The following is a 26,891-nucleotide window of genomic DNA, read 5'->3' on the forward strand; positions in this document are numbered from 1 at the left end:
GAGCGGAAGTTCCACTTTAGGGTGGAGCTCCGCTTTAAGTCAGCAAGAATTCTTCTGGATCCATGAGACACAGGTTTCAGTTCCCGAGAGGGTAAACATTGAATTTGACTTTAATTGTTTCCTATCAGATAAATAAATATTATTTCAGATGTCTTGCCAATGTTTTTTAAAAGTGTTTTGCTATAAGGTATTTTAAGGTATTTTATAAGTGTTTTGCTACATAAATGGTCTTTATGTGAAGAGATGTCCACGGGTTTATAGGTCCGTTTGTTCCTTTATACTTTTCTCTTCTTTTAGCTACAGATGTAGGCTTGCATTTAGTAATCACTATGTCCATATTAGATATTGCATTCATATAGTACTTATATGTGTTTCTATGCATTAGTCTGTGTCCCCATGGGAACGTGTGAAGGTTTAAGCCACTCTGACTTCCGGTCCGTCGCACTCTCCATGGAGACCAGCCGTCTATTTAAACTTCCGGGTGAGGTGGTAGCCCCGTCCTTGCTGACAAAGTCCCGTAGGAGATAATGCGTATGAGGGAGGAGCAATCTTGTGGACGTCACCCACTGCCTCTCTGGATCTGTGGGTCCTATGTTTTTAGTTGTACACTGGCTTATCATTCCCCTACACATAGCATTTTGCTTTTAGGCCAAAAAGTTACATTTTGGTCTCATCTGACCAGAGTACCTTCTTCCACATGTTTGCTGTGTCCCCCACATGGCTTCCCACAAACTGCAAACTGGACTTCTTATGGCTTTCTTTCAACAATGGCTTTCTTCTTGCCACTCTTCCATAAAGGCCAGATTTGTGGAGTGCATGACTTATAGTTGTCCTGTGGACAGATTCTCCCACCTGAGCTGTGGAACTCTGCAGCTCCTCCAGAATTACCATGGGCCTCTTGGCTGCTTCTCTGATTGATGCTCTCCTTGCCCAGCTTGTCAGTTTAGTTGGATGGACATGTCTTGGTAAGTTTTCAGTTGTGCCATACTCTTTTCATTTTCGGATGATGGATTAAACAGTGATCCATGAGCTCTAAAAGAGCTTCTCCACAATTTCATCCCTGACCTGTCTGGTATGTTCCTTGGCCTTCATGATGCTGTTTGTTCACTAAGGTTCTCTAACAAACCTCTGAGGGCTCCACAGGACAGCTGAGATTAAATTACTCTATTTACTAATTAAGTGGATTCTGAAGGCAGTTGGTTCCACTAGATTTTAGTTAGGGGTATCAGAGTAAAGGGGGCTGAATACAAATGCATGCCAAACTTTTCAGATATTTATTTGTAAAACATTTTGAAAACCATTTATCATTTTCCTTCTACTTCACAATTATGTGCCACTTTGTGTTGGTCTATCACATAAAATCTCAATAAAATACATTTACGTTTTTGGTTGTAACATGACAAAATGTGGAAAATTGTATGAATATTTTTTGAAGGCTACTTTCACACTGGTGCGGGGAGGCATTAGCGTTAAAGCGTCGCTAATCTTAGCTTTTCCACTGCTAGCAGGCGTTTTTAACCCCTGCTGGTGGCCAAACAAAGGGTTAATAGGGCCCGCAAAGCATTGCTGCTGAAGTGCTGCCGAAGCGCAGTGGGGTCCATTGATTCCAATGGCAGGGGCAGTGGAGAAGCGTTGTTTTCACTGATCCCACGCTGCCCGAAAGATGCTGCTTGCAGGACTTTTTCTAACATCCAGCAAGTGCATGCCCCAGTGTGAAAGCACTTAGCCTCTCACACTGGGGCTGCAGGGGAGGTGTTTTTCAGGAGCTTTACAGGCACTATTTTTGGCCCAAAAGCAGCTGAATAATGCCCCAGGGTAAAAGGGGTCTAATAGAATTTAAAAAAAAATCATGTTACAGGTTTTAATACTCCATCCCTACCATAAACTTGGATATGAATTGGTCATTAAATAGGATGGAATAGACAAACTTACAAAAAAGTTCCTATAACTGGTGCGCAGGCATGTTGGAACAGGAAGGAGCCATACCCAAAATGTTCCCACAAAGTTGAGAGCATGCCCAACCCCTGACAAATAGCCCAACATCATAACCCCTCTCCACCAAATGATTTGGACCAGTGCAGAAAGCAAGGTCCATAAAGATATGGGTGAGCGAGTTTGGAATGGGGGAACTTGACTGACCTGCACAGAGTTCTGACCTCAACTAGACAGAACACCTTTGGGAGGAATTAGAGCGGAGATTGCGAGCCAGGCCTTCTCGCCCACATCAGTGCCTGACCTTACAAATGCACTTCTGGAAGAATGGTCAAACATTCCCATAGACACACTCCTAAACCTTGTGGTCAGCCATCCCAGAAGAGTTGAAGCTGTTATAACTGCAAAGCGTGGGCCAACTCAAAACTGAACCCTATAGACTAACACCGAGATGCAATAAAAGTTCATGTGTGTAAAGGCAGGTGTTGCAATACTTTTGGCAATATAGTGTGCCGGCACATACTTTTTTCATGCATGTGTGCACACATTTCCATCACTGCCCCACTAAGGGAAATGGATGTATTGAAAAGATCAAGCTCTTTTCCCCCCTTGTCCACCGCAGCCGGGGTATCATGCTTTGTTAAAGCAGTCACAAAACAATTGAGGAATTTAAGATATTGCCAGTGACAATCTAACATCTGCAGAATGCAATGTCTTACAGGAGTTGCAACTTAACCCCGATTTAATTATCAAGATGGCGGCCAAGGGGAAAACATTGTAGTGATGGATAAAAAGGGGTACATTGATATGTGTAGGCGAATTTTGAGTAACACGAATTGGTATACTCCAATACTCAGCATCAATTTGAAGAGAGAAGAGGCTTGGTTGTTTCCCATAATTGGCCAGGCCTATCGTTAGAATATCATTGACAAAGATGCAGTGGAATTTCTGCAGGTGGAATACCCAAGGATTTCAGTTTTCTTTTTCAGTGAGTGACCCCCCCCCCCCCCCCCGAGACGTCCAATTATCTTGGGTATAGGGTCACTCATCAAATGAGCAAGTAAATACATAGACAAGATTCTACAGCCATTTGTAGTAAATTTGTTTTTATTTGTCAGAGATAATTTGCACCTCTTGACTTTGCTGCATGATTTGACCATATCTGAGGACACTATCCTTCTAACCCTTAAAATGAGTTTTACATCCCCTTTCTAGGTATGCCTAACTCTGGGCAACTCCTGTAAAAGAATGAGCTACTCCTCAGATCACTCTCTCTTCTTCCTCATATTTAGAATGATTCCTTGCAACCAAGGGTTGTGCCAACACCTTAAACCTATTTAACTGAAGCAAGAAAAAATGTAATTGAATGATCAAGTAAAGCATTGAAAAAGGTTTTCTGTTACTGGATATCCAATTCTCCTAACTTCTATTGGGAATGTCACCTGGTATAATGCTTATGTCAGTGCTGGGCTGCTATTGGACTCAGTGCTGTAAGGCCTGTAATGGTTATGTCAGGCCTGGCACAGTGTCTCTAAATGGGTGAGCTAATGCAAAGGGGTGAGCCATAGCACAAGCCAGAATCCCCAGCTGTCAGGTGCTTTACTCTCTAAACTAGCCTTCCACCTTCTTCCTTTGTTCTTCAAATACTTGTAGTTGAGGCCTAATCAGTGTACTTGAAGATTGTGGGGAATAACACACGTTATTTGAACACTGTTTTTATTGTAGAAATTGAATAGGCTCAAAACATGGCGGTTTTTATTCCTGCATATCAGTCCCAAGTTAGGGGGTGATTTCAGAGACACCTGTGCGGGTTTCTGCGCGTATGTCTATTGAAATCGCACCCCAAAGTCACCAAAAGTAGTACAGAAACTACTTTTGGGAATCGGTGCATCGCTGCAAATGCAGCGTCACCTTGATTCGGATGGTGCCATTGTCGGCAATAGCTGCCGACTTGGCATGCGATTACACATGTAAAATCGAATTCCAAATCGCTGCAATGTGAACCAGGGCTTAGTCAGAGAAAGTAATGTCCATCAGCAATGCACTTTTCAAGATATGTTATAGAATACATTTACTGATCACGGAGTGCCAGATGAGCACCTCCTTTGGAGAGGTTATGGTATTATCAGAACACAGTTCATCCCCAAAATTCCTTGCAGTTATCCGGCTGCAAGTGGAAGACTGTTCCAAGAAGATGAAAGAAGAGACACCCTAAAATGGTAGAGGTGATTGTAGCCATATTAGTGCGCTTGCAACAAAAAAAATTGAGTACTATCCGTTATATTTTTGTATTTTCGCTACCATCCAAATTTGCAGGACAAGCTTTTGGGGTGTACCCCCTTCTTCAAGGTCCAAGCAGTGCTCGGTACTTCAGTACCCCAAAAGCTTGTACTGAAAATTTGTATGTTAGTACTCTAGTGATAGTACTTAATTGTTTTTGACCCTGAAATGGTAAACCTATTCTTTTTTTCTGTGACAGGTACCTTACTCTAATGCTGTTTCTACACTCTCCCTAATCAGCCAAGCCCTGTCACTAACTTTCTCTCACACTGCAGGTGCACCAAATTATGTAAAAAATGCCATTAAGTATTTCATAAAACATAGAGTAATTGGTGCCCATAATTCCTCCGGTAGCCCTTGCAGGGAAGTGGGTCCCAATATCCATCTGAAGGTGGAACATCCAACAGGAAAATCTGAGGCTCTGGAAGTAGCGGGAAGCCACTCATCCTGATGATCATCACCCACAGACAGGAAATAGAGGAATACTGTTCATTCTGAGCCTCTGGACTAGGTGATTCAGTCTCTATCAGTGGCACATGCTGCTCCAATGGAGTCTATAGGATTGGGGGCAAGTCTCTTACACTGGAACCACCAATGCTCATGGAAGGCAATGAGAGTGAGTCCACACCAAAGAAACAAGGTTACAGCAAATTCCAATGGATGTGTTTGCAAAGCCCTTCCTGGTATTTTGAAACAATGTCATAGACACGCATTAGTGATGGAGGCTTGCCACTGCTATAATCAGGTTGTGTCAGGTCGCATTGGTATAATGTCGTAGATATATATTGAACTGGAAAGTGTTGCTTCTCAATGCAGTATGGATGATGTTCCCATCAGGGTTCCAATTTACTGGAACCCTGATGTTCCCCTTTGTCTGTGTTATATCATAAATATGCTTGTACTGATAACACACCATCTTCCTATGATCATGTGACTTCTCGGGTCTCTCTCTCTCCTCCCACGGCTGACGTCAGCTGCAGTGCTCGGCCCCGCCCACTTGACCTGTCAGCTATAACAGTGAAAATTAGTTAATTATACAAGGAAAGCCGCGCTTATGGAATGGGTCTTGATCAGCAGGGATATGTACAGGTGTTATTTTATACCTATAACCTTATATTTTATATGATTTTTCCGGTTGCAATTCTTTTATCTATTTTTAACCCTATTGGTTTAAAAGGTTTGATGGGAGTTCTCTTTGTTTTATGAGGTTGCTGCCTCCTTAATATATGCAGGCTGCATTAAACAACCTGCATTAATGGAATTGATTCTTAATTATAGGTTATTGGCGCTACCTCCACCCAATTGGTTTCAATAAAACTATTACTTTCCTCCAGATAGGCAGATAGACATAAAGGGTTGGAGGAAAGTAATAGTTTTATTGAAACCAATTGGGTGGAGGTAGCGCCAATAACCTATAATTAAGAATCAGTGAAAATTAGTTGTCCCCTCAGAATAACTTAACATACTGCCATTAATGTGTAAACCGCTGGCAACAAAAAGTGAGTACACCCCTAAGTGAAAATGTCCAAATTGGGACCAATTAGCCATTTTCCCTCCCCTGTGCCATGTGACTTGTTAATGTTACAAGGTATCAGGTGTGAATGGGAAGCAGGTGTGTTAAATGTGGTGTTATCGCTCTCACTCTCATATGGGTCACTGGATGTTCAACATAGCACCTCATGGCAAAGAACTCTCTGAGGATTTGAAAAAAAAGAATTGTTGCTCTACATAAAGATGGCCTAGGCTACAAGAAGATTGCCAAGACCCTGAAACTGAGCTGCAGCACTGTGGCCAAGACCATACAGCGGTTTAACAGGACAGGTTCCACTCAGAACTGGCCTCACCATTGTCGGCCAAAGAAGTGACATATCCAGAAGTTGTCTTTGGGAAATAAACTTATGAGTGCTGCCAACATCCCTGCAGATGTTGAAGGGGTAGGGGGTCAGCCTATCAGTGATCAGACCATACACCACACACTACATCAAACTGGTCTGCATGGTTGTCATCCCAGAAGGAAACCTCTTCTAAAGATGATGCACAAGAAAGCTGATGAGACCAATATAAACTTATTTGGTTCAGATGGTGTCAAACGTGTGTGGAGGAAATCACCTGAGGAGTACAAAGACAAGTGTGTCTTGCCTACAGTCAAGCATGGTGGTGGATGTGTCATGTTCTAGGGCTAGGGTGACCACATTTCCAAACTGACATTCAGGGACAACCCCCCCCCCCCTCGCACCAGCCCAAAAAAGATGGTTTTTGATACTTTTTGATACTTACTAAAGTATGGGCTGGACAGCAGAACGGAGGGGGACACAGAGGAAGAATGGAGGGGGACAGCAGAAGAACAGAGGGTGACATGGAGGAAGAACGGAGGGGGACAGCAGAATGGAGGGGACACGGAGGAAGAACGGAGTGGGACAGCAGAACAGAGGGGGGAAGCAGAACAGAGGCGGGCAGCAGAACAGAGGGGGACATGGAGGAAGAAAGGAGGGGGACAGCAGAACAGAGGGGGACAGCAGAATGGAGGGGGACAGCAGAACGGAGGGGGACAGCAGAACGGAGGGGGATATGGAGGAAGAACAGAGAGGGGACAGCAGAACAGAGGGGGACATGGAGGAAGAACTGAGAGGGACCGAAGAACAGAGGGGGACATGGAGGAAGAATGGAGGGGGACAGCATAATAGAAGGGGACATGGAGGAAGAACAGAGGGGGACAGCAGAACGGAGGGCGACACGGAGGAAGAACGGAGGGGGACAGCAGTACGGAGGGGGACAGCAGTAGAACAGAGGAGGACACGGAGGAAGAACAGAAGGGGACAGCAGAATGGAGGAAGAACAGAGGGGGACACAGAGGAAGAACGGAGGGGGGCAGCAGAATGGAGGGGACACGGAGGAAGAACGGAGTGGGACAGCAGAACAGAGGGGGGAAGCAGAACAGAGGCGGGCAGCAGAACAGAGGGGGACATGGAGGAAGAACGGAGGGGGACAGCAGAACGGAGGGGGACAGCAGAACGGAGGGGGACATGGAGGAATAACGGAGAGGGACAGCAGAACAGAGAGGGACAGCAGAACGGAGGGGGACATGGAGGAAGAACGGAGGGGGACAGCAGCAGAACAGAGGGGGACACAGAGAAAGAACAGAGGGGGGCACAGAAAAAGAACAGAGGGGGAGAGCAGAACGGAGGGGGACACGAAGGAAGAACGGAGGGGGACAGCAGAACAGAGGGGGACACGGAGGAAGAACGGAGGGGGACAGCATAACGGAGGAAGAACAGAGGGAGACAGCAACAGAACAGAGGGGGGCACAGAGGAAGAACAGAGGGGGACAGCAAAACGGAGGGGGACAAGGAGGAAGAACAGAGGGGGACAGCAGAATGGAGGGGGACATGGAGGAAGAACGGAGAGGGACAACAGAACAGAGGGGGACAGCAGATTGGGGGGGACAGCTGAATGGGGGGACAGCAGAACGGAGGGGGGCAGCAGAACGGAGGGGGGCAGCAGAACGGAGGGGGACATGGTGGAAGAATGGAGGGGAACAGCAGCAGAACAGAGGGGGACACGGTGGAAGAACAGAGGGGGACAGCAGAATGGAGGGGGATATGGAGGAAGAACGGAGAGGGACAGCAGAACATAGGGGGACAGCAGAATGGGGGGGCAGCAGAATGGGGGGACAGCAAAACAGAGGGGGACACAGAGGAAGAACGGTGGGGGACACGGAGGAAGAACGAGGGGAACAGGAGGAAGAACAGAGGGGAACAGCAGAACGGAGGAAGAACAGGGGGGACAGCGGAACAGAAGGGGTCATGGAGGAAAACTGGAGGGGGACAGCAGCAGAATGGAGGGGGGCAGCAGCAGAATGGAGGGGTCCTGGAAGTTTGTCAATGTCTGGCACTGACTGCAGGCGGCAAACTTGCGGACCTCGTGGGTGGGAGGAGCCTGGAGAAGGACTCGGACGAGGCTCAGGCTGGCTGGCTGCTCAGGAGAGAAGTTGAACTGTGGCTTTGTCTGGTCACTGGCGTCACTCTGTGCTGGCTGGCTGGTGGCTGCTCTCTCTCGGAGGCCCGCGTGCTGCTCTCAGCCGTAGGGTGCGGGGCCTGCGAACGGGTGCACTGCCCACAATGACTGCCAGGGCCCACATGTCAGCCCGCCCCTCAGGCCTTAGCTGATGTCACTGGTTGCTAGACGCGGGGCGGCCCATAGCCTAGCAACCAGACTGGCAGCCTATGTGTCATCATGTGTGAGAGTCTGAGATGTGTTAAACTTTATAAGGGTGGCGGCGGCGGCGGACGGGCGGAGTCGCGAAACGGACTGGTCTTGTCACTGTGTTTTTTTTCATTCTGGAACACTGTATTGTCCTGGAATGAAGGTGCCCGGGTACGGGACAAAAATCTCAAATCAGGGACAATCCCGTGCAATCTGGGACACGTGGGCACCCTATCTAGGGCTGCACAAGTGCTGCCGGCACTAGGGAGCTACAGTTCATTGAGGGAGCTATGAATGCCAACATGTACTATGACGTACTGAAGCAGAGCATGATTCCCTCCCTTCGAAGACTGGGCCGCAGGGAATTATTCCAACATGATAACGACCCCAAACACACCTCCAAGATGAACACTGCCTTGCTAAAGAAGCTGAGGGTAAAGGTGATGGACTGGCCAAGCATGTCTCCAGACCTAAACCCTTTTGAGCATCTGTGGGGCATCCTCAAAAGGAAGTTGGAGGAGCTCAAGGTCTCTAACATCCACCAGCTCCGTGATGTTGTCATGGAGGAGTGGAAGAGGACTCTAGTGGCAACCTGTGAAGCTCTGGTGAACTCCATGCCCAAGAGGGTTAAGGCAGTGTTGGAAAATAATGGTGGCCACATAAAACTTTGGGCCCAATTTGGACATTTTCACTTAGGGGTGTATTCACTTTTGTTCCCAGCGGTTTAGACATTAATGGCTGTGTGTTCAGTTATTTTGAGGGGACAGCAAATTTACACTGTTATACAAGCTGTACACTCACTACTTTACATTGTAGCAAAGTGTAATTTCTTCAGTGTTGTCACATTATTTGCAAAAATGTGAGGTGTATACTCACTTTTGTGAGATACTGTATGAGTCTTTGTATCTCTGAAGAGATGGACTTGTTTAACCGTAGATTACAAAAAATTTACAAGTGCAAAATAAAATACCCTTGGGGACAGAAATATACATGTGCCTTCCAGATGACTTCCTATCCAATCAAAGGTGCTGGTTAGGTTTACAAAAATTGATAATGATAGTCACAATGTGTAATTCAAAACTGTTCGCCAAGAACAATTGCCAGGCTTATGCTGCGTACACACGATCGGAATTCCATCCAGAAAAAGACCGATGAGAGCTTTTCATTGGCAAATGAGAATGTGTGTATGCTCCATCAGAATTTAGCTGTCCGAATTTCCGCCAACAAAAAATTTATAGCATGTTCTCAATTTTCCCGATGTAAAAACTATCTATCGGAAATTCCGATCATGTGTATGCAATTCCGACGCGCAAAAACTCACACGTTCAACTAGGAGATGTAAGCTATTGGCTACTGGGTATTGAACTTCCTTTTTCTAGTCCCGTCATACGTGTTGTATGTCACCGCGTTCTTGGGGGTCGGAATTTGGTGTGACCATGTGTATGCAAGACAGCTTGAGCGAAATCCCGTCGGAATTCCATCAGGAAAAGCATCAGAGCTTTTTCCAACCAAAATTCCGATCGTGTGTACGCAAGCATTACACAACCAGTCTACAGTCTATATATTTTAAAATGTATCCACCATGTGTCATCATTGATTGTGAAGCTACAGCCTGTATTTTATAACTAGAGGGATGTCTGTAGGGCAGGTTATAGGGCTTAATCCAATATTCCATCTCTAATGTGGATGTATTTATACGTGCTGACCTAAATTTTGTATTTACTTCATGACATAAAACCGTGTATTTCATATTTTACTTATCACAACAAGATTTTTAATAGATTCTGCATGCATATTTTTGTACAAATCTTTCTTGTACACACAGGCGTTTGTATAATTGTAAGTATGTATAAATGACTTAGAATTTCAGTAGGAAATATACATTATTTAAAGAATGTGCTATTCCTGAATTTTTAGTTTTCCCCCAATTTTAAACAGAAATGAGACTCTAAATTAACCTGCTTGTAGCTCCTCTGTAATGATGTTGACTTGATATTTCCTATGAGGCAGCAATTTATCAATTTTGCCTCTCACCAAGGCAATGCTAAACATGGGCAGTGAGAAACTCTAAGGCTGGATTCACACCTATACATTTTTAGTGCTTTTTGCATTTTGCAGTAGTGCAAATCTGCAAAATGCAAAACGCACTAAAACTGCATAGGTGTGAATCCAGCCTAAAAGAGTTCAACTTCATTCAGAAATTCCTCCCTTTGCTGCTCTAAAGTGGCAACTTCTAAATTGTGCATCTGTTTGAAGTAAAAATCTGCCTACCCTTTAGTGATCAATCTGTCTCAGATGTTTGCAATAAATTATGAATGATAGGCAGACTGATCTGTGTCCAATTGTGTTGCTATTTGTTTGATAAATGTCCTCCTCAGTGTTTTACCAGGTTCTATATGAAATCTATGTTTCAATCTTCATCCCTCAGTTCATCAAGTTCTATGAAGCAACATTAAAGTGAGGTTCCCACTGCTATTTATTAACATCCTACTGTTGTTTATGCTGCAAAGCTTTTGCACCATATGCAGTAAAAGGTTACACATTACAAATGAAAACCTAAAGCGGTACACTATAAGAAAGTTTAAAAATGCTGGTAGAAACAGTCCTTATTCCTTGAAAAGAAAAATGTTATGAAAATCTTAAATTTGAGGGTATAAAGCGATGGTTAGCTTAACATGATTGAAATGTATAATGTACAAATCTTGCTGTAATCTAGTACTAAAATGTGATAGTATTTGGAATAAAGTTGTTGATAGGTGCATAGGACAGCTTCAAACAACCTCGTGGCTCCAGAGGACCGCCACTCACATCAGGAGTTCCCTGCCTTTCCAAGCATCAAAATCTTGGATTTGTATGAGGTGGACAATGGGCTTGGGAATGGTTACACCTTCTGCAGACCCTTCCAAATGATACTTTCCATAAGACACAACATGCTCCTGAGCTTATTCTTGCTACAGAAAAGTTCCCTGATCAAGCCCAGGTGATTTTTAAGACAAAGAAAAGAGTATATTTTATACCTGTAGTGCTGATATTTTTGCCTACGAATGCTTTAATATGTAAACCTATGGACAATGTTATCCTTTAGTATTTGGCGCCATCTAGTGACCAAAATGTAGTTATTTTCTTTGCTGAGTAGTGTTGGAAAGATAAATAGAAGTGACTGTTGTTTACATTTTGGCTATGATCTTACCTACCCAGAATGCCAGGTGACCTACCCATGGTCACCCTGTACTGAACTGCATGCTGGGTAGGGTATATAAAAGAGCCAGCACGGCCATTTTCTTTATTTTCTGGACACATGGTCTGCCTGTGAGAACCTGTGGGGAGGTCTCCAGGGAGCGCTGCCTGCAGCCACTGTGGGGAGCAGCGAATACAGACTCTGTTATTTGTCTGGTTGATGGAGAGATTGAGTGACTGGATCGGGAAGGATCCAGAAACACCTGTCGGAGCCATCGGAGGGACCCAGTGCATCTTGCAGAGTGGAGCGGTGTGATGGAGCCAGCCCACCAGAAGCAAGTGCACCGGAGCAGAGCTGTTGTATTTCTTTAGATCCAGTTGGTGAGTGGGCTGCGGCCCACAGTTTATTACACATTTGCATACAGTTAGACTTCTACACAGTGGTGCTGGGACCTGTAGTCCCACAGAGGAGGATCTAACAAAGACTGACATTAGGCAGGCCTAAAGCCTACCCCTTATTGCATTTTAGCACTGTGTCATAACAGAGGCAAAAGCAATTGGAGTATCTCACAAAAACAGTTCCAGTATTCCTTTTTAGTTAACCCTTATCTTCTCACTCTTTGGATTACAAATTATTACATACACTAATAGCTAGCAGAATAAATAAGATCAAAGACTGTATTTAGTACTGCAAGGCCTTGCACCTTTATTAAAGTAGGGGAAGCTCCCTTGTAGTTGTGTTGTGCCATATTTGTATATTGTCTGAACCATCTGTACTGTCATGTTATGTTGATGTGACAGTGCAAATGTTGAGATTACTACTTTAAACATAACCATACTAAGAAAAATGGTGTGGAGTATTGTTCCTTTTCCAGCAGGTGGAGCCATTGGATACTCAGGTAATAACAAAGGTATACTGCTATTATATTGTACATTGTGGGGTTATCCTTCGCCATTAGCTCCACACCAACATTGCACCACAGCTGTGTCAAGGGGACTGAGCTAAGTCAGTGGGGGTTCACTAGCAGAGTGCAGGCCCAAACAAATTCAGCAGCTCATTCCTGGGTCAGTGCTACATACCTAATAGAGTGGCTCAATCTGTAGTATCTACTTCTGTGCTTTTAACTCTAAAGTCACTGACGACACCTAGTAGAGGACATACTACAAAGCAAATATACTGTTTTTGTGACCTTAAATGTGTATAGTGGAAAAACCTATTAACAGCCCCAAGTACATTCAATGTCTGCATTTGCCTGAATGGAAAATTATACATAAATTCATGATGCACCCACTGTCAATATCAACTATAAATGGCATCTAAGATTATGCTGAAGAATTTGGGATACCTCACCAATAATTCTCAACTCTTGATCACTAAAGGCTCAATGCTGATTAGTTAACACAATGGTATTTACTAAACTCCACTTCAGTGTGCAACTTTCTCACTCCTTTGATGATGTAAGGAGACACATGCTGTTGCACCAACCATTGATCATATTTTAACTGACCAATCTAACTCCCTAGTTTATCGCAAACAATTTAGAAATATCAGCACTAGTTTTCAACTTTTGATCAAGGCTTGTGGAGAGTGATCAGCTAACAACGCAGTTCTTACTAAAGCTGGCCATAGATGGAGCAACTTTTTTTCATGCAACTACAATCAGTGTTGATTGTCAAATAACTCTTGCCTATTATGTTTTCTAATGGGGGGCAGGGAACCATCCTGGCCGGGAGAATGCACAGTGATTATTGCTAGCGGTTATTGACCCTGGCAATAATCACATGAAAAACTTGACATGCTGGTTGTACCCAAGTTGAACAATCAATCAACTTCGGTACAATAGGCCTACGAATCTTGGCTGGTCCCTGCCAGCCTAAGTCATGCTTTGCTATAAAGATGTTCACTACGATAATGCAGGGAATGCAAATGGACTGCATTTAGCTTAACAGAGTAAAAAAAAAATCAAATCAAAGCTAAAGATGTTTGATTATAAAAAGATTAAAGTGGAACTAAACTGTATCTGATCACTAAATGTTTTTTATTTCATTTTCAATATTCAAAGCAAATTCAACAATCCTTCCATGTTTCCATGCTTTCATTTGTTGAAAAATCGTTTTGAAAAGCCCCCCTCCCCCCTTAGCATTTCTAGCCACAGCCATCTTGAATAAGGGCAAATGGTTCATGTAGCATCTACTTCCTAGAATCTATCTGCCCTTAGGCTAGTCTCACAGGCAGGAGGGCATGCTTAACTGAGAAAACCCATCCTCCCCACCACCAGAAGAAAGAAAAATAGCCATTAAGACTTGGGAAGCATGATATCATTTTAGTCTAGGCCAGAAACTAGGAAACTGAAGAAATATAAAATGTTTAAAGCAAGTAAATATAATATACATTCCTATCTATTTACTAAATATAGCAGCATAAGGATTACAAATAGTTAAAGCAGAACTTCACCCAAAAGGGGAAGTTCTGCTTTAAGTCCTCCCCCCTCCTCTGCTAACATATGCTAATCATTTTTTTTTGGGGGGGGGGGGGGGTACCTAGTTTTGACAGGTACCCACTGCCAGTTCCGCTCTGTTTGAAGTTCTCCTCTCATCCTCTCTTCCCACAGTCTTCGGTAACACATCGCAGATTCTAGAAGGCTCAGGATCGTTCACAAAGTGCAGCACAGCTCCTGCATGCACAGTGGGCAGCCGACTGTAAAGTCGAAAGCAGTATAGCCGGCTGCCCACAGTTAGAATGCTGGTGCCAGGAACCCAACGGCTAGTGAAGAACTAGCCTGGGTGAGGACGGTGCTGGATCTCTGGCCAGGTAAGTGTCCTTTTATTAAAAGTCAGCAGCTACAGGATGTGTAGCTGCTGACTTTAAAAAAAAACATTTCCAGCGTGGAGAACCGCTTTCACGGTGATTAACCACTTAAGGACCGCCGTATTGCCATTGTACGTCAGCACAATGGCACAGGCAGGCACAATCACGTACATCTACGTGATTGCCTTCCAGCGGGTGGGGGGTCCGATCGGACCCCCTCCCGCTGTTTACGGCGGTCCGATTCGGTCCAGGAGCGCTCCGTGATGAGGGGATGGCCGTTGGTTTTCGGCCACCCCCTCTGGATCGCTCCTGGCCAATGAGAAGCTTCCTCCCCTGTGTATTGTTTACACAGGAAGGAGGAAGTGATGTCATTCTCCTCGGGGCGGTCTTTTTGACCGGACTACGAGGAGAAGAGTAAAAGTAAGTGTGCACCAACACTACACTGACATGTAGGTACACACAGGCACACAAACCCCCCCCGATCCCCCCCCCGATCGGCCCCCCGCCCCCCCTCCCCCCCCAGTCACAGTGTCACTGATTGCATTGATCATTTCTTTACTGATCAATGCATTCAGTGTCAGTTGTGACAGTAAAAACTGTCAGGACAGTTAGTGTTAGGTCCAGGGTAGCCCCCTATCACCCCCCAATAAAGATTTAACCCCCTGATTGCCCCTAGAGTTAACCCTTTCACCCCCTTTTGCCAGTGTCACTAAGCGATCATTTTTCTGATCGCTGCATGTGTCGCTAGGTAGCTAGTTATTTTTTTAGGTTCACCGCCAGGTTTTTATATCGCTAGGTACCCCGATATACTACCCAATAATGGTTTTAACCCCCAGATTGCCGCTAGTTAACCCTTTCACCCCCTTTTGCCAGTGTCACTAAGCGATCGTTTTTCTGATCGCTGCATTAGTGTCGCTACAGTCGCTAGGTAGCTAGTTATTTTTTTAGGTTCACCGCCAGGTTTTTATAGCGCTAGGTACCCCGATATACTACCCAATAATGGTTTTAACCCCCTGATTGCCGCTAGTTAACCCTTTCACCCCCTTTTGCCAGTGTCACTAAGCGATCATTTTTCTGATCACTGCATGTGTCGCTAGGTAGCTAGTTATTTTTTTAGGTTCACCGCCAGGTTTTTATATCGCTAGGTACCCCGATATACTACCCAATAATGGTTTTAACCCCCTGATTGCCGCTAGTTAACCCTTTCACCCCCTTTTGCCAGTGTCACTAAGCGATCATTTTTCTGATCACTGCATGTGTCGCTAGGTAGCTAGTTATTTTTTTAGGTTCACCGCCAGGTTTTTATATCGCTAGGTACCCCGATATACTACCCAATAATGGTTTTAACCCCCTGATTGCCGCTAGTTAACCCTTTCACCCCCTTTCACCAGCGATCACAGTATAAGTGTCACTGGTGACGCTGGTTAGCCAGTTAGTTATTTAGGTTCCCCGTCAGGTTTTTATATAGCGCCAGGGACCCCCATATACTACCTAATAAAAATTTGAACCCCCTGATTGCCCCTAGTTAACCCTTTCACCACTGATCACCGTATAAGTGTTACGGGTGACTCTGGTTAGTTTGTTTTTTATAGCATTTTATATTCAAATCCGGAAGGCAGTGCTTGGTTTTCGGGGTCCCGTACGTGGCTAGGCTCCCAAAAAGTCCCCCACATGTGGTATCCCCATACTCGGGAGAAGCAGCAGAATTTATTTTGGGGTGTAATTTGACTTCTGCCCATAGCATGTGTGAGCAATATATCATTTAGTGACAACTTTGTGCAAAAAAAAAAAAGTTTGTAATATTCCCGCAACTTTTGGCAAAATATAAAATATTCCATGGACTCAACATGCCTCTCAGTAAATAGCTTGGGGTGTCTACTTTCCAAAATGGGGTCATTTGGGGGGGTTTTGTGCTATTTTGGCATTTTATGGCCTTCGAAACTGTGATAGGTAGTGAGGAGTTAAATCAAAAATTTGCACCCTTAGAAATCCTGAAGGTGGTGATTGGTTTTCGGGGTGCCGTGCGCGACTAGACTCCCAAAAAGTCCCACACATGTGGTATCCCCGTACTCGGGAGAAGCAGCAGAATGTATTTTGGGGTGTCATTTCACATATGCCCATAGCATGTGTGAGCAATATATCATTTAGTGACAACTTGGTGCAAAAAAAAAAAGTTTGTAATATTCCCGCAACTTGTGGCAAAATATAAAATATTCCATGGACTCAACATGCCTCTCAGTAAATAGCTTGGGGTGTCTACTTTCCAAAATGGGGTCATTTTGGGGGGTTTTGTGCTATTTTGGCATTTTATGGCCTTCGAAACTGTGATAGGTAGTGAGGAGTTAAATCAAAAATTTGCACCCTTAGAAATCCTGAAGGTGGTGATTGGTTTTCGGGGTGCCGTGCGCGACTAGACTCCCAAAAAGTCCCACACACGTGGTATCCCCATACTCGGGAGAAGTAGCGGAATATATTTTGGGGTGCAATTCCACATATAACCATGGCATGTGTGAGCAATATATCATTTAGTGACAACTTTTTGTAAAAAAATTTTTTTTTTTGTCATTATTCAATCCCTTAGGACAAAAAAAATAAATATTCAATGGGCTCAACATACCCATCAGCAATTTCCTTGGGGTGTCTACTTTCCAAAATGGGGTCATTTGGGGGGGATTTGTACTGCCCTGCCATTTTAGCACCTCAAGAAATGAGATCGGCAGTCATAAATTAAAAGCTGTGTAAATTCCAGAAAATGTACTCTAGTTTGTAGACGCTATAACTTTTGCGCAAACCAAAAAATATACGCTTATTGACATTTTTTTTACTAAAGACATGTGGCTGAATACATTTTGCCCTCAATGTATGACTAAAATTTAGTTTATTCGATTTTTCTTATAACAAAAAGAAGAAAATATCTTTTTTTTTCAAAATTTTCGCTCTTTTTCCATTTATATCGCAAAAAAAAAAATCGCAGAGGCAATCAAATACCATCAAAAGAAAGCTCTATTTGTGGGAAGAAAAGGACGCAAATTTCGTTTGGGTGCAATATTGCATGACCGCGCAATTACCAGTTAAAGCAGCGCAGTGCGAAATTGCAAAAAGACCTCTGGTCCTTAAGGTGTTTATTGGTCCGGAGCTGAAGTGGTTAAGTGAGTTTAGTTCCACTTTAATATAGTAACAGATTAATATACTATCAGAGAGGGCTATTGTCACATACCTGTTACCTGAAACTCTTCATCGTGAATTCCTTCCACTCTTATAAGCATACGACCTCGGCGCTCAGTATGGTCCACCCCACATAAGCTTGGCACACTCTGGACACAACGTTTGTGTACATTCATCTCACAGCCTGGAATGAAGCATAATATGTTTTATTGGATCATTTGAATAATCTTTAAGTAAGTATGCTCAGACTGTGTCCAACGACATATTCAAACTGTAATTATTCTGTTGTTCAAGTTATTTTATTTATTTTTAACTAAGTCCATCAAAAAGTTATTATTATTATTATTATTATTATTATTGCAATGCTACTAGCCACACAATATATAAAAAAAAAGGATGATCCCAGAATCCACATTCACTTTGCAGAAATAGAGATCTGCATTCCAATTTTGTTTATATTTCTTGACAGATTAAAGGGCCTATTTCCAGCAGCAAGCATGCGTTGCATGTTCTGTATAATAAGCACCCATCAGAGTGTGATATAGGGGCATGCCTTTTTTTCAGCACACACCAATGCACTGCAGATATCAGAAGAGAAGGCATATGGTGTTGTGTATTTTTTTTTTTTTTTGTTATTCATTTATTACAGGTACTTATATAGCGCTGTCAATTTATGCAGCGCTTTACATATATATAATACATTCACATCTGTCCCTGTCCTCAAGGAGCTTACAATCTAAGGACCCTAACTCACATACGTACATCCACTTACTAGGGCTAATTTAGACAGGATTCAATTAACCTACCAGCATGTCTTTAGAGTGTGGGAGGAAACAGGGGTACCCGGAGGAAACCCATGCAGGCACAGGGAGAACATGTAAACTCCAGTAAGGTGTACACAAAGGTGTATGCTTTGTGTAGGTCTTATAAACTGTACCCCCTACAAGGCTGCATTTGGCAACAAAGCTGGTGTGAACAAACCCTAAAGCATATGTCAAGGCAAAATAAAAAAAATAAAAAATATATGAATTTATCTGCAGTTCAGCTCAAGATCTTGGCACAGATTGAATTGTAGTCCCAAGAAGTGGTACCAAGAACTGGGAGATTTTTAACACAACATAGAGTTGTCTTAAACTTGTCAAATTACTTTTTTTGCACTTATCAAACATTTATAACACTTTCAGTGACCAATATGGGGTAAATAAGAGAAAAGCATTGTTAAGGTTTTTACTCAGGGGTTCAACAGTGGCTGATCCCAAGATACACCCAATGATGACACTACAAGTAAAACCTGAGATTGCAGCTTCCAATTTCTGGAAAGGAAGGATGTTGTGGTTGGCAGAAAATAATGTGAACACTATGTATAGGGATCTGGAGATGTAAATACATATGCCTGTGTTGCAACCCTAGTGAAAATACTAGTGCTAACTAATGTCATAAGTTCTTATCTACATAATTGATTCAGAACAGTGACTCCTAGTATTGAAACAAGAGGCTCAGCAAGCCAGCTAGGCAACTCATTTTTCCAGAAACAGAGATCAACTATGGCAGCCTCTATGTTTTTTTTTTTTTTGTTTTTTTTTTGTTTTTTTGTTTTTTTTTAATCTTATTTTTTATTAAATTTTGCACAAAAGATAACAGCAATATAGGACTTACATTTTCGTGTAGATGTAGTCGTTGCTTCCAGTTGGGAAGCTTAGTCTAACAAAAGCAAGCATATTGAAAACATAGATGTACATGTTAATAGTTAAGAACAAATCCTGAGAGGATGAGAGCACCATCAGTCACCCCTGAACACCCCTTCTGGGAACTAACTGTGTCCTGGGGAGAGTGACAGCGCTGCCCGGTCCTGAGCTATAGTAAGTATAACAAATTGCAAAAGTAGGGGTGAGCACACAAAAAAAAAAGAGGGAAGGGTAAAGTTAGCAGTCACCGCAGTAAAACCAATATTCTTTAACACCTATTATCATAGTCATTTTACGTTGTTGCTGTTTTGCATCTATACTCCGGTTCTTCGGTGTGAGAAAGATAAGTATCAAATGGAGGGGACAGGACGTGAAAAGTCACGGTGTGACACAGGAGGATGTGGACGTCGCTGGATTGGGGGAACTGACTGACCGCACACATCTGGAGTCCTTAATCCACGGATTCCAATTCCGGAAGAATTTGCCTGTTTGGAGATGAGCTTTGGCAAAGCTATATTCCATCTTGAAGTTATCGTTGAGTATGGTAATGACGTCTTGGACAGAAGGGGGGTGAGTCTTTTTCCAGTTTCTAGCTAATGCTAGTCTTGCCGCGATGAGAATGTGGGTGGCCACGGTTTGGGATTTTTTGGGCCACGTAGGAATCATCAGGCCCATGAGGAGATCCACCGCAGATAGATTGGTATGTGAGGGGAAGCTTACTTTGAGCAGGTCGGTTTTTTGATTCCAAAAGACTTTAAGCATGGGGCATTCCCACCAGATATGAATGAAAGATCCTGGAAGGCCGCAATTTCTCCAGCAGAGATTAGACGAGGTAGGGTAAATTTTGGCAAGTCTACTGGGTGTATTGTACCATCGGTGAAAAAGTTTTTGACCGGATTCCCAGTGCGTGGTGCAATGGGAAAATTTTGACGGCAACGATAGTGCTGCTTGCCATTGCGATAGTGGCAGGGCATGTGGGACGTATAGGTTCCATTTTTCTGACTGAGTACGTATGTGCTTTTCTGCATCCTGGGAAAGTAGACCATATAAGTATGAAATGCCTTTGGAAGAGGGTTTCCTTAACCGGAAATGTTGTATGATCGGTAACAGAATAGTATCTCGAGTGGACCATTTAATCTTAGCAAGTAGTGATCTGATCCTGAGGTATATGTCAAAAGTTTTTGAAGATAGCCCGAACTTGGAGCTTAGTTGAGCAAAGGGCATCAAGGCGTTGGAATTGAAGAGATGTCCGACAGTGTGGACGCCTGCCTCAAGCCAGGGTGTCAGAGGAAGGTCCGGTAGTAGCAATGAGACAGCTGAGAGTGGTAAATATTGCAGTATGGACTGTGGTATTCCTTTTGAAAGTTGAGGAAGAGATGTCCACACCCTGAGAGATGCCGTTATTGAGTCCAATTGGGAGTGCGTGGGTACAGGAGCTAGGAGAGCTGCACAGAGGTATAGCTGGAGGTCCTTGGCTAAAACAGATGAGTCTATCTGTGACCAGTTATAGATTGTGTCAGTGTTCCACCATTGATTGAGTTGGTCCAGAATGACAGCTTTATAATATAGACCAATGTTGGGGGACCCCATACCACCCATTTTTTTGGGCGCCATTAGGTTGTCCTTGTGTAGTCTGGGTCTTTTGTGTTGCCATATGAAGGAGTTGAAGATAGCTTGAAGGGATCTCAGTTGCGAGGAGAGAAATGGCATTGGCATCGTACGGAATAAATACAAGACATGTGGGAGAAGATACATTTTTGCAAGTGTTATTCGTCCAGCCCATGATACGAAAGGAAGATTTAAATCATCAGACAATTTTTTGAGCCTTTCTATGAGGTCTGCTAGGTTGATGCGCAGGATATTTTTACTGGGAGAGAGCAAGCGAGTCCCTAAATATGTAATGGATGAGTCTTTTGACCATGTGAACGGGGATTGTGTAGAAATCTGTTGTTTGGTGTCTCGGTCTAAACCAATTGCTAACATGACTGACTTACTATGATTCACTTTATATAAGGAAATTGCACTAAATTGGTCGAGAATCGATTGTAGCGTCAATAAAGAATTAGTTGGGTCAGTAATGGAGATGATCACGTCATCCGCATATATTGTCCAATTTTATGTTCCGTCTGCCCTATTGTTATTCCTTTAATTTGCTTTTCTGTTCAAATTTTCTGAGCTAGAGGTTCCATGACCATGGCAAAGATAAGGGGTGAAAGCGGGCACCCTTGTCGGGTACCATTCGAGATAGTAAATGGATCAGATGTTACTCCCGAAGTCCACACTCTCGCACTGGGATTCGTGTATAAGCCAAGTATGGCAGTTAATAGAGTGTCTGATATGCCAAATTTGCGCAATACTGCTTCTAGATATGTCCATTGCACCCGGTCGAATGCCTTCTCCGCATCCAGGGATAGGAGCAGAGAAGGCATTCAACGGTTTTCTGCCCACTGAATGAGGTCTATGAATCGACGAGTTCCGTCGGATGTTTGCCTTCGGGGTATGAAACCCACTTGGTCGGCATGTATTAAGTGGTGTAGGACTGAAGAAAGTCGAAGTGCTAATAGTTTGGCGTATAATTTGATGTCCGTGTTTAGAAGGGATATGGGCCTGTAATTTTCCGGAATGTCATGGGGTTTGCCGGGTTTGGGGAGGGTAACTATAAGGGCTTCTAAACATTCTTGAGGTATTACACCAGTGGAGGCAAATTGGTTAAGTGTCTTACATAGATGAGGTGTAAGCGTGTGGTGGAAGTGTTTAAAATATTCATTAGCAAAGCCGTCTGGGCCTGGAGCCTTATGTAAGGGGAGGGACTGGATGGCTCTATAAATTTCTTCTGTAGTAAATGGGGTAGAAAGAGTTGTTAGTTGTTCCTGAGTTAGGTTAGGGAGTTGGATGGAGTCTAGAAAGGCATTGATGTCACTGGTACGTGGTGGGGTGGCACCCTCTGAGGCTTGTAGATTGTATAATCTGTCTTAAAAGGTTGCGAAGGTGTTGGCGATATCTAAAGGATTGGTCATCCTAGCTCCTTTTGTATTAAACAAGAAAGGGATCTTGGCTTTGATTTGCTGTCTTTTAACTTGTCGAGCAAGAAATGCACTAGACTTGTTGTTAAAGGCGTAAGAACGTAGTTTCAATCTTTGAATATAAAATTCAAAGTTTTTATGTAGGTGTTCGCTCAGTTTACGTCTGAGTTCCGATAGTGCTGTTAGTGTTGCCGGAGAAGGCGAGGTTTTGTTGATGATTTCTAATTGTTTGAGTTGGTTAAGTAGGGAGTTTGTCTCTTCCAACCTTTTTTTTTTTCTCCTGCGCACCAATTTTAATAAGGAGACCCAGTAGAAAGGCTTTGTGAGCCAACCAGACCATGGAGTGATCGGCAGTAGAACCACAATTAATTTCAAAGAAGCCCTCAATCTCGGACCTGATCTTCTCCTCATATTTTGGATTAGTTAAAAGAGAAGTGTTCATTCTCCAGGGAGGACGCATGTGTGAGTTTTGTTGTGGGAACACTTTCAAGGTAATTGGAGCATGGTCAGACCAGGTGATAAGACCAATTTGCGTCTCTGAGATTGATAGTAAAGATTTTTTGTTGGTGAGGAAAAGATCGATCCGAGAGTAAGATCCTCCGGTATGCGAGTAAAAGGTATAGTCGCGTTCAACGTCATGCATACACCTCCAGGGGTCATAGAGATCTTCGTTGGCTATAAAGGCTGAGAGTGCAGAGGCTGTTCTCCTGCGTGGATTAGTAGAATCCAGGTAGGGGTCTGGGGTGTCATTAAAGTCACCACAGATGATTAAGGCTGTATCCATATACGGAGCCAATTTGGATTTGAGTTTTTTGTAAAACGATTTTTGGGAGGTATTGGGTACATATACATTAACAAGTGTCATGGGGTGGTTATGAATGGTGGCGGATAGGATAATAAATCTCCCCTCATCATCTGTTTCCATTCGATGAAGGGTAAAGGGGATGGTAGCATTTACTGCTTTCATGACCCCACATTTTTTTTTATCATGGTTTGAGAAAAAATAGTGTGCGAATTTCTTATGCTTACAATTTGGAGGGTTGGTACTGTTAAAATGTGTTTCTTGGATGCATAAAATGTCAGCTTTAGACATAAGTGCTTCCTTCCATAAGAGATTTCTTTTAAAAGGAGAATTGAGCCCCTTTGCATTAAGTGATAGAATGGTGATGGCCATTTGGATAATAAGTGGTTACAAGTGATAATCTAAGATTTACCTTATTCACAGGTGGATATATAAGTTGAACGGGACTGAAGCTTAAAGAACAATGTGTGCAATCGTTCAGAGTGATAGCAATTGCCAGGGAGGGAAAAAAAAAAAAAACACCCCTCTTAGAAAAAAAAAAAAAAACACAGAAAAAGGTAGAGGTAACAAACAGGTACCTGTAAACTCGTATGCTAGAACTGCATATATTTCCTACAATGAACACAGTAGCAAATAATATAGAGTAAGAAAACTTGAAACCAGATGTGCTTGGCACACTTTAATCCTGGGGAGTAAGAGACTGACATAATGCCCGAGCAGGGGAGTTCTGTGCTGGGGACATGTAGGTAATCGCAACAGTCAAATATCAGGCTTTATCCGTTTTGTCCTTACGGTGGCGAGGGTGAGAGGTGGAGGAGGCATTCTGGCCATTATGTCCGCGATGGGTCGAGGTGATAGGCAGTAAGCCCCAATTCGTCAGCTTCTTATAACCATCTTTAGGAGATAGTATCGGTACAATTTTTTGCTGGTAGGTCACCAGGAGCTTCGTCGGATAACCCCAACGGTAGGTGATTTTGTTCTCTTGGAGAACCGAAGTGACCGGTGCAAATGCCCTGCGCATCTCCATAGTAGCTGGTGAAAGGTCAGCATATAGGGTGATTTTAGAGTAAGGAGAGGGGAGGGGTTTCAGGTTTCTGGCCGAGTAAAGGATCTGTTCTTTTATGTGAAAAAAATGTATCCTGGCCAGGACATCTCTGGGTGTATCTGCAGGTAGGTGGTCTGGTTTGGCGATTCTATGCGCACGATCTATGATCAAGTCGTGAGCAGACAGATTGGGGATCAAAGACGTCATGAGTTGCTGTATGTATTGCTTGAGTTCAGCGGGTGGGACCGCCTCAGGGATCCCCCTGAATTTTATGTTATTCCTTCGGCCCCTGTCTTCGAGGTCGGCCAATTTGAGTTTTATTTTATGTATTTCAACTGCATGATGTTCATGAGCATCCAACAGCTCATTATGTGCTTTGCTCACATCTGACATGTGTTCCTCGGTTATGTCCACTCTGTCTTCTAAGCAGTCAAGTCTGTCATGAACTTGTGAGAGAGACATCTGCAGTTCTCTGTGCAGGTCTTTTTGTAAAGTAAGCAGCATTGATTTTAGTGTGCTCTCAGAGACAGGGTTGTCTGTGGCATGTATAGTAGCTAGGGAGGACACAGGGGCCAGGTTGTGAGAGGCTAAAGCTGGTGCAGAGCCTTGGTGCTTTTTGGCCTGGTGATTTTTAGTAGGAGAATTGCAGGGAGAAGAGGCAAGTCTCTTACCTCTGTCCTGATGTACCGGTGTGGCTTCCCTGTCAGGGGGTGGAAGATTGTCCATCGCTTCAGATTCATTGTCATCCTGAATCACCTCATCGTTGTGCTGCTGCGGGAGGTGAAGTTGTGTCCCGCTGTGGCGCGTTCCCGCCGGCGGAGGGTGGCCGGCGCCATCTTGGAGATTCCTCTGCTCCATGCGGCCGAAGTATTCTGTCAGGCGGCGCGGATGTGATGGAGGATTCCGCCTGCCTGACATGCCCGAGGGTGTCCCGAAGCTCTCTACTCTCTTTCCGAAGAGAGGAGAGCTGTCTGTAGCTTTTGTGCCGCTCGTTTCCCCTTGCTCTGGAGCAGAGCTGAGACACTACACGTCCATCTCGCTCCGCGGCTGGTCACGCCCCCCGCAGCCTCTATGTTTTAAAGACTAATCGTTGAATGCGTAACTTATAAGAATCCAGATATTAAAAAAAAATCTTCGGCCCTGTGTTGGCAGGCTTTTGTTTGTGTCAATCATGTTTTGCATTCCCTTACAAGTTTATAGGAAAGCAAAACCCACTTGAAGAAGGTCAGATAAAGATCAGATAAAGGTCAGAATGAGGTGTACTGCAGGTCAACTGCATCTGTCAATAAATTCGGAATGCTCTAAAACAGATGTCAAAGCTATCAACACCAACCAAAAAACTGTCAACACAGGCCCTAAATTAGTTAATAAATCCCTGTATTTGTACAGACCCCATACATCATTTCACCACATAGATCCAGAAGAAAGAACCAGCGTTTAAATACATCTGAGAAAAGGGCAACAGACAAATAATTCCACATTAAGCAAGGAATTTTCACTTAGTATGGTGCTATATGCTCAATAAACGGCAAAGCTCTTTTCCAAAATGATACCCGGATAATGGGCATGTAGCACCTTCACACACCCTAAGGTGGTAGTACAAAAGTAATTCTAGAGTTTCTGGAAATTGATTCAGGAGCCTTCGTCCAAAATCATGATGGTATCTTTGGTCTCAGAGGTCTTTCTGCTGCATCTGGTTCCCACAAAAATTAAGAGATACTAAAAATATCACCATTGGTCTGACAAGGGCATCAAAGAACATGATGTACCCAATGTTAGACTGGCTTGCTTGTATTACCCTAATTGTGGAAATGGAGCAAGTCAGATACATTAAAGAAAACCTGTTGCCAAACTATTTATTTCAATCTTCTAGTAACAAAACTTCTGCCCCTAAAAGTTGGTAGGAATCATCTATGGCACAATTCTTTCAAAGAGATCCTGTCACTAGACTATTCATTTCAACAGCAATCTTTCTATAAGATGATCTGTGCATTTAATATATTTATTACATGCTATTAACTTGTAAAAGCCCCAGCAGACTCAGAGCTATCACTAGAGTGACAATCTACAGTATTCCTTGTCAATCCTCTCCTGGCTGCTCCATAAAGAATAATGTAGGTGAAAGGAGAGATGGAGAAGCTGGGCCATCAGACGATAATTGGACACTCCAAGAAGAAAAGAGGGCCAAGAGAGAGGCGACTGTGCTACAGAACTGGCTCTTCCTAGAGTAGTTAGATTTTTTCGCAAGTTAAATACACATCGTAGGTGAATGAAAATGGAAAAGATTTTTCTTTGCTTTCACCTGCAATTGTTTAAGTTAGTAATCCCTTTAAAAATTAACCCCAAGCTCTCTTTGTCCACAAATAATTATCATATTTCAATCATATTTCCAATTTTTTTCTATTCTTTTTTTTTTATTATTATCCCCCCTCTCCTTTTTTCTCTTTTCTTTATTCAGTGTGCCCTTGCTCCTATTCCCCACAACAATGTTGAAATGTAAACACACCGCTGATGTCTGTTAGCATACCCTTCTGAACTCAAGAAGAAATAGGCTCAACCAAGAGGAAACTACATCACAATGAGTGGAGATGGTGGCATAACGTGGAAATTTACTACATACACTTTATCTCAACACCTTCTTGAAATAAAAAGTTTATGTTTTTTTTGCCCAATTTCTTCTTCTTTGAAATGTTTTTAGACTTGTGAAATTAAATTGAACCTTTCCTTTTCCAATGTTTATAGAAATAAATGCCAAATACGAACTACTGTA

At 43.4% G+C, this 26,891-nt stretch overlaps 1 protein-coding gene across 1 annotated transcript in view; it reads right to left on the reverse strand.

Annotated features, from left to right (window-relative positions):
* PRKCG (protein kinase C gamma) overlaps positions 1-26,891 on the reverse strand; it is a 610,652-nt gene that overhangs the window by 194,279 nt on the left and 389,482 nt on the right. Inside the window, exon 5 of the mRNA XM_077457420.1 lies at positions 17,619-17,750. Within this exon, the coding sequence (XP_077313546.1) occupies positions 17,619-17,750 (132 nt within the window). The remainder of the gene's footprint in view (positions 1-17,618; positions 17,751-26,891) is intronic.

The sequence above is a fragment of the Lithobates pipiens genome, unplaced genomic scaffold (genome assembly GCF_037356315.1).
Source record: "Lithobates pipiens isolate NorthernLeopardFrog02 unplaced genomic scaffold, aLitPip1_a1.2 Scaffold_27, whole genome shotgun sequence".
Taxonomy (NCBI): Eukaryota; Metazoa; Chordata; class Amphibia; order Anura; family Ranidae; genus Lithobates; species Lithobates pipiens.